We start from the raw sequence: 13,802 nt of genomic DNA, 5'->3' as shown, positions 1-13,802 counted from the left end.
GCAAGGCAATATGCACTGCATTCACTATCCCTCGATGACACAATCTCCTCTCACAGGACAATGAACAAGTCCTCCGTCCCAATCCAGGGAAATTTCTCCTGAGAGCGTGGCTCCTTCATGGCTCTCAGAGGATGAATTAACCTGTTTGGATCAAGTATTAGTAGTAGTGATTAACAGCAGGAAACAAAACACACGACATGCTTACCTCCAAAAATGGGAGATTTTTCATTTGGTGCCAAAGCAAACAAATATCGGCAAACCAGGCCCCACTTCCATTGATCCTGGAGTACCTACTATTGTTAAAGAAATCAGGACTGGCTGCAAGCTCGATCAAGGTCCACCTCGCGGCAATAACTGCCTTTCACCAACAGGTAGAAGGAACCTCAATCACCCACCCAATTACAAAGAGATTCATAATGAGCCTACAAAACATGTACCTGGACATCCGTGAACCCACTCCGGCATGGGACTTAAACCTAGTGCTCAAATCCTTAACCAGAAAACCATTCGAACCCTTAGCATCTTGCTTTATGCTCCATTTATCAATGAAAATAGCATTCTTAATATTCATCACATTGGCATGAACAGTGAGCAAGATTGGGGCACTCATGGCTCCCCCCATACACAATATTCCACAAGGAAAAAGCGACTCTGAGGACTCACCCAAAATTCATGCCCAAAATATCGTTCTCATTTCACCTTAACCAGCCAATTCACCTACCCACTTTCCACCCTAAACCATACAACAACCCACAAGAGGTGGCATTACACATGTAAGAAGTCTACCACACTCTGGCCTTTTACCTAGACAGGACAAAGACCTTTCATAAGTCCCCCAGACTGTTCATATCGACAACGGAAAGGTCGAAAGGCGCAGCTATATCAACATAAAGACTATTTTAATGGATATCAAACTGCATCCACTTGTACAACTCCATATGCAACACTGAAGCTCTAAAGGGTATCAGAAGACATTCGACAAGGGCTGTAGCAGCTTCTACAGCATTTCTGCACAACGTGCCCATTCTTGTCATACGCAGAGCAGCTACATGGGCATCCGAACACACTTTCACCAATCATTAGCTCGAGCGCAGATGCTAAATTAGGCTGCACAGTCCTAGCAGCAGCTACACAATCAACTCCGAAGCCCCTTCCATCCGCATGCGGGCACTGCTCTACATTCACCTGAAGGGGAGCACCCACAGGGACACGACTCGAAGAGGAAGAGGTTACTCACCTTGTGCAGTAACTGAGGTTCTTTGAGACGTGTGTCCCTGTGGGTGCTTCACTACCCACTCTCCTCTCCTCTGCTTTGGAGTAAGAATCAACTGCTCCACGATAGAGAAGGAACTGAGGGGGTTGAGGCGTGTGCGTGGTAGAAGAGGTGTCAGTGCCACCACGAGACAGCTACTGCACATGCGCGCCCCAACCAGATGCTGCTAGCAAAATCTCAGATGGATGGCGCTGGGACGCACCTCCCCCTGAAGTGGAGAACACACAGGGGGACGCGTCTCGAAGAACCTCAGTTACTGCACAAGGTGAGTAACCTTTTCTTTTGGACTATTTACTCTTCTTTAAGCTTGGTACAGCTACACCTAGCGGTGATATCCGCTAGTCATCCCCATATTCAAGGTCACACTGTTTTCTCATGCCCTATGGCAGGTATGGCCAAACTGCTGCTTGTGAGCTGCTGTGGCTCTTTTACAGTTAAAGCACGGCTTGTGGAGCCACCTTCCTCCCACTCCCCGCCCCTTCGTCTACCATACTGGGGGCGGGGGGAAAGCTCGGGGCTTCTGTCTTGTGGCGGGGTGGTGGGCTAGGGGCTTCTGCCTTGTGGGGAGGGAGATCTCTGGGCTTTAGCTTCACAGGAGGTGTTGGGGCAGAAGCCCTGCACCCTGGCATACGCCGTCCTGCGGGGCAGATAGCGAATGTCTTGCAGCTCTTGAACTTCTGAAGATTATACTATGCAGCTCGGAGGGTCAGTAAGTTTGGCCACTCCTGCCCTATGGCATCAAAAAATTTTAAGGGGCTCATATGTTTTCGCCCATCATCAAACCTCAGCATGGTGCTGACAGATGGATGGGCTCTCTCTGTTTGAGTTTCAGGCTGTGCATTCTCTTTACCATCTGTCAATGAACATTGCCACCTTGATATCCTTCTAGCTGATATGATGGCTAGGAGAGATTCAAGCTTTCAGGGCAAGACCTCCATGTATGATTTTCCTCAGGGACAGTCTTCCTTAAGGCTCACCTGATATGTCTGCCTAAGTTAGTGTCCAACTGTCACACCAACCAATCTATTCACTTCCTGGTTTTCCTTCTGAAACCTCACTCCTCCCTGGGCGAAGAGATTTCACACTCTGGATGTTGTTGTTTTATTTGAACAGAACCAGACCAAAGATGTATGTCTAGACTTTTCATGGTGTTTTCTGAGCGGGTTAAGGGTCAATCAGTATTTTCACAGAGACTAAGTGGGTCTTGGACTCTGTCAAGACCTGCTATCCCCTAGCCAATAAAGACACACTTGGACAAGTTAGAGCTCACTCCATCTGCCCAGGAAGCCTCTGTGGCCTGCCTTCGTGTCTCCATTTCAGAAATATGTGGAGCAGTGGCATGGAATTCGGTCTGCACTTTTATCTCCCAGTATTCCCTCATTCAATCTTACAATCACTGTTCAAGTAAATGTCCCCTCACCCACCTTCTGGCTTTCGGGTGATTGATTGCTAATCATGAAGAGAGGAACCTGTGTGGGCAAATACTTGAAGAAAATATGGTTACTTGCCCTACAGTGATTGTAGTTCTTTGAGATGGGCTATCCACACAGATTCCACATCTTCCCCATGTTCCTGATGATGGAAGTCCTATTAATGGGATTTTTTTACTGGTGAAGGAACAGAGCATGGGTTGCTGCCACCCTGCCTTATATACTTTCTGCTGTGGAAAGTGACAGGATTTGGGGGTCACAGGCGCAGCCCCAAAGGATACTGCTATTCAGAAGAATCCAATCTTGGGCTTGTGTGTGGGGTCTGAGCCTAAGCTGTGCTCCATGTTTCTATCCCTCTGTAGCCAGGGGCCAATATTATAAAAAATAGGTGCTTAACTTTAGATTCATAGATACTAAGGTCAGAAGGGACCATTATGATCATCTAGTCTGATCTCCTGCACCATGCAGGATCCTTAATCCCTGTTTAAGGACCTAAATAGAATAGCTCGATTCACCAAAGTGCTGAGTCCTCATCAGCTCTGTGTATAAAATGATGGTTGTATCTGAGATCAGCATCTCCTCTAACTAGTTCATAAAATTGTATAGTAGCAAACCATTGGATTGGTGAGATGTGTTGAAGTCTTTCTCATGATAGTTTGTGTTTGGGATTCTCTCTGTTTATAATCTTTCTTTTCCTCACCAGAGAGGCTGGGACAGTTACATGGTTTATTTGTTCGATAAAAGCAAAATCGTGTATGAAGGACCCTTTGCTTCCAGAAGTCTGTCTGACTGTGTAAATTACATTGGTAAGTGTATTCCAATAGACTTTGAACCTGAATGCCCTTCAACTAGTTTAATACCCAAATTTGTCTTGTCTTAAAAATCTGCATGGGTATTCTACAGAGCGTCTGTCTGAGCTATTTTCTCTTTAAGCTCTTTAAAGATTTATATTAAAATCTCTGAGCATTGAGGGAACACGGTCCATCTCCACTGTCAGTAAATAAATCCCAGCCAGTAAATAGAACCACAACTGGTGTAGCCAAAAACTCTATAGTGTGAATTCTTGTGGGAGCAAATTGCTATGGAATAATATGAATTAGAAAGGGAAAAGATCTGTGTTACCTGACCATGTCTCCAACTATCACCTCTTAGTCCCCAGGTGTTCCATTACAGCCTTTGGTAACACCACTTGGTGGAAGTGGACACCTTTGCCCATGACTTATTGACCAAGATGAGTCAGGGAGGAGATTAGATTCCAGAACCTCTTTTCTCTCCTGTTCCTGTTCGGAGTGTAATAGATTGTATTGTTATGTGGCATGAACACAAGGACTAAGGTTATACATGCAACCTTAACTTTGGCATCTAACTGTTGAGTGCTCAACTGTGCAACACTAGTGTTCTTCAAATGTAGTGGATTATCTGGAATTATGTGTATAGCACCATAGATGTGCATGGGATTTGACTGACAAATAGCAGTTCTTCTGTGAATGATTGCACATGTCCATTCCACTGTAGGGGTGTGACTGCTCCAGGGCACAATTGTCAGAGTTTTTCCCCTGTGGGTACTCACTGAGGCAGCACAAGCCCCCTCTGTGCCTTGTGCACAGTACGCAGGCAAACAGGGTGGAGCCACCCTAACCCTCCTCAGTTCCTTCCTGCTGCCCATGATGGTTGTTGGCATTCCCTTTTATTGCTTCTGCAAGGCTTTTTGTCAAGCATGTAAATAGTGCCCATTTGTAAGTTTCTGTACAGTTAGTGTAGGTTGGTTAGTTAGTGTAGTTTAAAAAAAAAAAAAGGGTTTTTTTGGCTCTGGCACCCAGTCTGGGTACCAGCTCTAGTACTGGAGATATGCTGAGCTCTCTGCTTTTCAAGTCCTGCCACTCTTGTAGTAAGGTAATGCCTAACAGTGACCCTCATCCCAGTTCCCTTAAGTGCTTGGGGAATGCTCACATGAGTGACAAATGTAGCATTCGTAAGGGCTTTCAGTGCTGCTTCAAGAAGGACAGGGCAGCCAGACTTAAATATCTGCTGCTGGGATTGGTGCTACATTGTCTGTCTGAACCATCTACCTTGGTCCAGGTATGAAGTGCCTTGGCATCCGTCAGTAATGCACCTCCAGCGTCACTGGTACTGAGAGGCAGATTGGTGTTGCTGGTACCGAAGAGGCATTGTAAATAGGACTTGGTACCTGAATCATCAAAGCAGACGAAGAGGTTGAGCTTATCTAAAGACTTGGGAGTGTGCCCATAGAGGAGGCACTGTCCAGGGCACACCTATAAGCAGGGAAGTTCATTGACTCCAGAGCCCAGTATGGGCCAGTTGAGACCGACAGAAGATCAAAATCCTGTGTGTCCCTGCCTAGCTGTTCTCACTGTCAGGAGTATATGAGAAATCAGTGATAATTTGGCTGAATTAGTCTTAATTCTGATGATTTGTAATTTTTTAATGAGTCTGAGTGGATCTTCACCCACTACTTTATTATTCTCTTCAAATAGATTATTTTCGTAGCTAAAAGAGTTTTGCAGTGTGAACAATAACACTGTCAGTGGTACAGAAATGCAATGTTAGCCTCTTACAAATATTCCAGGAAACTTCATTTACACAAAAAGAAAAGGAGTACTTGTGGCACCTTAGAGACTAACCAGTTTATTTGAGGATAAGCTTTCGTGAGCTACAGCTCACTTCATCGAATGCTTATGCTCAAATAAATTAGTTAGTCTTTAAGGTGCCACAAGTACTCCTTTTCTTTTTGCGAATACAGACTAACACTGCTGTTACTTCATTTACACAGTTTTCTTTTTCTCTTGTGTGCAGTTCAGGACAGCAAAATCCAGTTGCCAATTTCACAGCTGCGTAAAGTGTGGGCAGAAGCCGTGCACTATGTGACTGGGCTAAAAGAAGATTACAGCCGGCTATTCCAAGGGCAGAGAGCTGCAATGTAAGTTGGTGCAAATTCAGTAGACCAGGAAGAGAGATGTGAACATGGAAGACATTTGAACTGAAAGCTGTAGGAATTAAAGGATTCTTGGATTCTTGGCCACTCTTTTGAAGTGCATTGTTCTTTTTGTCCATAAACGTACATTGTAAACCAGATGAGAACTTGTCCTAATCTGTTAAATTATCAGTGCTTCTATATATGATTAATATTTATCTCAGTAAAAGCAACTTCAACTTTAAAAATGAATAAGCTAGAGGTTGTTTCTCTAGCATTGTTTATTGCAGCTGGTCTGGGTTTATGGTGGCAGTAGTTTTATTCTTGAAAATGCATTTCAGCAGTAAATGTAAATTGAGAATTCAAATGGCTGGTGGTCAAGACTATTTGGTCAGAAGGAATGTTCTGTGGTCTTCATTAGGTCATAAATCATAGCAGAAGATGCTGAGCATTTTCAAAGGTGTATTTTACATCAAATGTAATTGTATCCCAGATAAAATCTATGTTGAGTTGGAGTTAAGGTTGAACTCAAGTTAGTAATTTTGAGTAAAATTACATTGTCATAATGATGTAATTGTCCCCAAAACAAACATTAATAAGCCCAGGAAATGCCAAGTTAAAGTTAAACTTTAAAAGAAAAGATTATTGCATGATAGCAGTTGTAGTCCTAGATTAGTTTAAAGTAAACTGATGTTTAAAGATGCATTAGATTTTTTTTTCTTCTTCATAGTGTCACAAAGACCATTAGTCCATTTAAAAAAAGAGTATTCAAATGTAGCCTCTGCCCAAGATTTCAGTGAGTGTTAACTATATGGTAAATTGGAAGTTTCTGTTACTCTAAGACTGTTCAGAACACAAGGTAATTACGTTATCTTTAGAGAACCCACTTCAGAATTTAAATTTTTAACTCCTAAACTAATGGATTTACCTGCAAATACTCAGAAAATTCATTCTGTGTTCACAGTAAATGCTGTAAATTTGGTGAGGGTACGCTGCATTCTTCTTCGTACACCAGAGTGGTCGAATCTCCACCTTATGTGCAAAACTCAACTCAGCCTTAACTGTGGAATCACGCCTAGCAGCTCCATTATATTTACTCAGTTTTATTGAATGTAGCAAAACGGTACTCCTCTCATTGAGGGGTACCTTCACAGGCTAAATTTAAAGTTTCAAAGTTCAGTTCTATGAAATAACACAAGTATCCTGTGTGTTGGAAAATGGTAGCAGTAGAATTTTCAGTGGGGAAAACTGTACTTCAGATGTTCATAAACCAGAAAAAGCTAAAAGGGATTTTCAAAAATATTTCACCATATTCCAGGAACAGATAACAGATGATGATAAAGATAGTTTTTGCGATTTTAACTATGATGGTTACTCTGTGACCAATATAATAGTACTAATATAGATTGTTCAGAGTAGTTTGCGTGTGCAGGGATAGATGGTCTTATTTATTATTGGTATTATGGTAGCACTGGGAAGCCCCAGCCATGAACATGCCCCTGTTGTGCTTGGTGCTGTACAAACACATACCCAGTCAGTCCCAGCCATGGAGAGAGAGCTCACTGTCTAAATAGCCAAGACAACTAAAATGGGGGAAAAAGAAGAATTATTCTCCCCAATTTACATATGGGGAATTGAGGCCAAGAGGGTTTTAAGTGACTTGCCCAGGGTCACACAGGGAGTCTGTCCTTCTGCTGAAAACCTTATGCCAAAAGGTCGTAAAAAATTCAGTGCCACTGATGCATTTCCTTTAGATGTTAGAATTCAGGTTCTCCATGCATTGATTATAGCAGTTCATTTTTTGTTACTAACTCACAGAATTCCAGTTGTATTAATTTTAACAGGCTCTGTTCGCAATTATTGTTTAGGTTGAGTCTTCTTCGATATAATGCTAACTTAACCAAGATGAAAAATAATATGGTGTCCGCATCTCAGCAACTGAAAGCAAAGCTGGAATTCTTTCATCAGAGTATTCATCTTGATCTGGAGAGATACAGTGACCAGATGGCTTATGGAATATGTAAGTATTTTCGGAATAGTTGAAGGTCCCAGTGAAGGTCATGGTGGGTAGACAGTTCCTGCTGCAGAGAATTTGTAATGTAAAAGATATAGATAGAAGTTTGAGGATGACGACTCTCACACAAGCAAATGAACTTATTGGGGGTTCAGCACAGTTTTGTTAGTGTGCTGTATTTTTTTAACTGGGGACAGAGGTCAGGGGACCTAGTTAACATTTTTATTAATGACCTGGAAGAAAACACAAAATCATCAGTAATAAAGTTTGCAGATAGACATGGTAGGTGAGTGATGCATTTTATCAGACCTAATTCTGTTGGTGGAAGGTACAAACTTCTGAGTTACACAGAGCTCTTCTTCAGGTCTGGGCTTTCCAATCCTGAAGAAGAGCTCTGTGTAGCTCAAAAGTTGGTACCTTCCACCAACAGAATTTGGTCTGATAAAAGACATCACTTTTGTTGTGTTTCTCATATCTTGGGACTAATACTTCTGCAACACCACTGCAAACAAAGTTTGCAGATGAGAGACAGATTGAGTGAGTGGTAAATAATGAAGAGGAGGTAACTGATACAAAGTGATCCACATCGCTCTGTAAGCTGGGCGCAAGCAAGTAATATACGTTTTAATATGGCTAAATGTATGCAGGGAGTCCTCGAACTTACAACACAATTCATTCCTCAGAATTACGTTGTAAGTCGAAACCACTTTTCCCATAGGAATCCACGGTATAAAGGAGGGATTTGTTCCTAAACCAAGACATGATACACTATTTTCACCACAAGAACACAGATTTTTGTACTAAATGAATTATAGATGACTAACATAGCAACATCAATGTGTTTATTTGGTAAACAGCATTCAAATAAACACACAAAATCACATATGCTTTGACTTCCCAGAACTTTTTGAAGGGCTCTTGGCTGGGGGCTTCTCTGCAATCTTAAAGTGTCCAAGGAAGTTTGGACAGATGTTCTCCTCTTCTCCTTTGTAAATTTCTCTGTAGCAGCTGTTACAATGAATGGAGCTGGAAGGGGGACCCTTGAAGTTGCTTGTCTGATTGGCTTCCATGGCTAGCCTATTGTTGCTGGGTAGCCTTGCCGTTTGTTTTTGATTATCTGAGCCCGGGGCCGGGAGCCAATGAGAAAGCTTGAACAGTGAAATCAGTGATTGGCTGAGGCTCAGCATGTGTTGTGTGCTGTTCTCCCTGCCAGCTTTCGTCATAAGGGCGAAACAAGCGTCGTAGGAGCGAAATGGGCAGACAATTGAAAAGCGTCATAAGTGGCATCCGACGTAAGTCAGGCATCATAAGTCCGAGGACTCCCTGTACATCTAGGAACAAAGAATGTAGGTCATGCTTGCAGGATGAGGGACTCTATCCTGGGAACCAGTGACTCTGAAAAAGATTTGGTGGGAGAGGTGGATAATCAGCTGAACATGAGCTCCCAGTGTGATGCTGTGGACATGAGGGCTAATGCAATCCTGAGATGTGTAAATGGACATCCTGAGTAGTAGAGACGATTTTAAGGCTATATTTGGCCCTGGAATGCTGTGTTTAGTTTTGGTGTCCGTGGTTCAAGAACGATGTTGAACAATTGGAGAGGATTCAGAGCAGAGCCCTGAGAATGATTTAAAAACATTGAAAACATATCTTAGAGTGATAGTCAAGGAGCATAATCTATTTAACTTAACAAAAAGTAGGTTAAGGGGTGACTTGATTGCAGTTGCCAAGTACCTATATGGGGAAAAAATACTTAACAGTGAAGTCTTCAGTCTAGTGGAGAAAGGTATAACATGATCCAATGGCTGGAAGTTGAAGCTAGACAAATTCAGACTGGAAATAAGGTGTAAATTTTTAATAGGGTAATTAACCTTTGGAACTATTTACCCAAGGTTGTGGGTAAATTTGTGGTGGATTCTCCATCACTGACTATTTTTAAATCAAGATTGGATATTTTTGCTAAAAGACAGGCTCTAAGAATTATTTTGGGAAGCTTCTATGGTCTGTTATACAGCAGGTCCAAGTACATGATCACAATGGTTCCTTCTGTACTTGAAATCTGTGGATGGCAGAAGTGAGGGAGTTCATGAGAGAAAGGGAGTAGGAAAAAGAAGAAACAGAAGGACAGTCCCATTTTCGCACATACCTTGTCATGGTAGGGTTTTGCAGGCATCGCGGTGGGCATGTCCTAAAGAGGGATTTCTAGGAGATATGGGAAGGGCATGGCTCTATGAATTTAGTTATGGAATTTTCCTAGGTAGAAGGGCTGTGGGAGAAGGTGGCTGGTGGGGAGGGAAGTTGAGAATGTTGGCAGAGTGAAAGTGGGGTCAACATTGCAATAAACGAATAGAGCAGCTAGGTAGGGCAGGACTAAGTTGTCGAGGACCTTAAAGGTGAAGACAAGATGGCTGGTGCTTGATGCAAAGTGAAGGAAGAGCAAGGGGTTAATGTGGTCAGTAACAAGCCAGAAAGGTGAGTGCAGCATCAGCTATTTGAATAGGTAAGTCTGCTGTAATGGAGGCCAGAAAGGTTGCAGTAGTCAGAATGGGAAATGATGAAACCCTGGATGAGCATTTTGGTGGCATAAACAGAGGATAGGCTGTTACATATGGAAAAGCAGCAAGATTTATACATGGTTGGTATGTTTAGCCATAGAGAGGGCTGAGTCAAAGAAATGCCACCTGAATGTCTGTTAGGATAGTCATGTTGTTCACAGATATGGAGGAAAGGAGAGAGAGGGCTTCAGGGAATGATTACAAGATAAATTTTTCCCATGTTGTGTTTAATCTGCCAACAGGACATAATCCTTGAAGAGATATCAGAGAGGATGAGATGCTGGGTTGGATGGAGGTAGATTTGTGAGTCATCAGCAATGATGGTGGTGGTTGAAGCCATGCTTGTTAGATATGTGCACCTAGACAGGACATAGAGGGTGTCAATGATTGCGCCAATCAAGAGAGTGGGTAAAGAGCCTGCTATAGGAGCGGTCAGAGAAGCAGGAGAAGGACCCTGAGAGAACGGAGCTAGGAGAGCCATTGGAAGAGTTAAAAAGTGAGGGAGTGGTCAGTGGTGTGAGAGGCTATCAAAAGGTCAAGGAGGAAGATGATATACGAGCCCTGAGATTTGGGCTGGAAGAGGTTGTTAGAGGTTTGGTGTGAGCAGCTTCCATGGAATAGAAAGGGTGAAAGCTGGATTGAAGAGTTAGAGTGTGAGGTGTGGGATCTTGGGTTCAGAAAGGCAGTTAAGTAAAGGACTAAATTTTTTTTTAAGATAGGGGGGACTCCTATTGGGAGGCGAACGAACCTGAAGTGAAGAGTGAGTTGAGGGGGTAGCGAGGAAGCTGTTCTAAGCATGCTTTGCTAGGCCTCCAAAAAATCTAGTTGCTATTGTGTTGAGCAGCATTTATCTCAGTTCATTTCCTTCTCACACCTCAGTTTGTACTTTCCTGAATCTGTTCTCTTAATCATAATCCATGTGGCTGTCAAGATGTGTGGCACATGTTCATTCCATGACCTGCCCTCCTTCCCCTGTAAATCAGAGTCTATTCATTCTGGATTCTGGTGCAAAGGAACTGAAGGGGGATCAGGGCAGCTCTGCCTTTTATACTTTGGCCTGGGAGCAAAAGCATATGGAGGATGCAGATGCCACCCTGATGGGTACTGCATTGGGAAAAAGTCTTTGACTTTAGAGTGTGCATGCCCAAAACACTAAAGTGGAATGGGTATGTGGAACACATCTTGAAGAACAACTTACAAAAGAGGTGAGTAGCTGTCTTTAAAAAATCTGCCACATGTTCATTTCCTTCCCTGGAGTTCCTGCCCATTCCAAAGTTTGAATTAATTGAAGGAAGCAAGGCTTCCTTGCCCCCTTTGTATAAATTTTTTTACATTTGAAGCAATGGGCAATTGGCATTGTTGACAACTTTATACATAGTGCAGTTTTGTTGATCATTTCTCACTTTTGCCATTCTGGTGGCACGTTTCTTTTCTGTTGGAAATCTGTCTGTACATGTTCCCCATTACCATAGTATCGGAGTCCCTTGCTGTCTCTAATATATTTATTCTCACAACAATCTGATGAGGTAGAAAAGTGCTGTTACCTGCATTTTTGATTCATAGATGTTAAGGCTAGAAGGGACTGTTCTGATCATCTAGTCTGACCTACTGTTTGACACAGACAGGAGAACCTCATCCAATGATTCCTGCCTCAAGTTCATAACTTCCGGTTGAGCTATTTTTAATAGTGAGGGTGATTAAATGTAGTTACAACTGACATAGGGATGTGCTGAATTCTCCATCATTTGGAGTCTTTGAATCAAAATGGGATGTCTCTTTCTAAGAGACCTGCTCTAGCTCAACCAGAAGATACAAGTTTGATGCTGGAATGACTGTGTGAAGTTCTTTGGCCTGTGTTATACAGGCCATGAAAATTTCCAAAAGTGGGAACTTGAAGTTATGAGATGAAGTTTATAGGCTTGATTTGCAAAAAGTAGCTGAACTCAAGATAACTGAAGCCATTGCAAGCTGTTTGGGTTCTCAGTACTCTTGAAGTTCAGGACACTTGTTTATGTGCCTAACTGTGGACTTCAGAGTGTTTCTTTAGGCACCCATTTTTGTCTGTATATGTATGCATTTATCTAGGTTCATTCCCAGTTCATTTGATACCTGTGCCTTTTTTGTTCATTAATCAAACTCCATTTCTTTTAAGCCTCAGAAAAGATGCTCAAAGCCTGGAAGGAAATGGAAGTAAAGGCCATCCAGTGTGCTGAGGTATGGGGAGTGAAACCAGGATGCTTGATGTCTCGGGGAGGGGGACTGGCAGGCTGAGATACTGAAAATTTTTGCATTTGGGTCAGTTTCCCCTCTGAAGCTTTACCGAGGAATAACTTATGCAGCTACAGAAGATGTGTATGGTGTAGAAAACTCAAGGGACTCTCTCAGGCAATTATAGCATGTTTAAAGGAACTGAATCATTGAGTCTGACTGATGAAATACATTCACTTACATCAATGTTAAATCATGACTTATTAAACTTAAGCTATGATGTGCGCCGTAGCTGAAGCACCTGTTCAAGATGCCTCATGTACTGAGTGAAATAGCAATAACAAAATTACTATTTCAGCCAGAGACCTTCCTCAAGAAACAATTCAACTGTCACCATGTTGTTCAAATATAACAGTTTATTTCTCCATTGTACTCTTTCCATTGTCTCCTTAGAGTCCATATTAGAAACACAAGATCATAGAAAACTATTACTCATTTGGGATTTGGGAGGTGATTTGGGAGTAACTGAGACTTTGTAGTCATTCCCACTTCCACAAGATTGACAGGGAACCAGTCACTTAACATATTACCACTTCATTTTAAACTTGTCTTGACATCAGAGTAATTGAAATACCTAAACCCTCCACTTTGATGATCTCTTTATAAGGCTCACTTTTCATTATGGAAGCATCTCTTATGATACTGTTCATAGCTTCCAAGGCCAGAAGGGACCACTGTGATCATCTAGTCTGCTCTCCTGTGTAACACAGGCCACAGGACTTCCCTGAATTAACTCCTGCTTGAACTAGACCATCTCTTTTAGAAAAACATCTAATCTTGATTTTAAAATTTCTGGAGATGCAAATCCACCACAAACCTTGATAAGTGTCACGGATCCACAGGTTTGGTGCTACATCCTTAGCTTTTGAACAGTCTTTTGGAGGAATCCCCTTAGTATGCCAGACCCTCAAGGGGTCTCATTCTTCCTTCAAGGAAGACAATGCAGACTCAGTGCATCCTTGATTGGAGGCTCCAGCATTCCTGCTTCACAGCATGAATTCTGCTCAGCAAGTCCAACTGAGAAAGACTCCTGGTAGAGACTTGTATGCTCTTCAGGGACTAATGCACCCTAGCCAGTATTTCCAATGACATCCTAAACAGTGTTTTCAAAACAAAGTAGGATTTATTAGAGACACGAGTGAGGTAATATTTTTTTTCCCAGTCCAGTAAAAGATACTACCTTACCTACCTTCTGTCTCTAATATCCTGGGACTAACATGGCTACAAATACACGGCATACAACAATGTAGGATTTATTAGTCAATTGGAACACAGCGCTGGAAGTCCTTAGATTAGCAAAGAGAAATAAAGGTTAAAGCATGGTCCATTC

The 13,802-nt window shown here is 42.3% G+C and overlaps 1 protein-coding gene across 4 annotated transcripts in view; it reads left to right on the top strand.

The window, feature by feature from the left end:
* Nucleotides 1-13,802, top strand: part of CHUK (component of inhibitor of nuclear factor kappa B kinase complex) — a 77,329-nt gene that overhangs the window by 37,970 nt on the left and 25,557 nt on the right. For all 4 annotated transcript variants that reach the window (XM_073353132.1, XM_073353133.1, XM_073353134.1 and 1 more), the window contains exons 11-14: nucleotides 3,407-3,509; nucleotides 5,518-5,641; nucleotides 7,504-7,655; nucleotides 12,357-12,418. In XM_073353132.1, coding sequence (XP_073209233.1) covers nucleotides 3,407-3,509; nucleotides 5,518-5,641; nucleotides 7,504-7,655; nucleotides 12,357-12,418 — 441 coding nt within the window. The remainder of the gene's footprint in view (nucleotides 1-3,406; nucleotides 3,510-5,517; nucleotides 5,642-7,503; nucleotides 7,656-12,356; nucleotides 12,419-13,802) is intronic.

The sequence above is a fragment of the Lepidochelys kempii genome, chromosome 7 (assembly GCF_965140265.1).
Source record: "Lepidochelys kempii isolate rLepKem1 chromosome 7, rLepKem1.hap2, whole genome shotgun sequence".
Taxonomy (NCBI): domain Eukaryota; kingdom Metazoa; phylum Chordata; order Testudines; family Cheloniidae; genus Lepidochelys; species Lepidochelys kempii.
The sequence above is the reverse complement of the archived record's forward strand: the minus strand, read 5'-3'. Positions and strand labels throughout refer to the sequence as shown.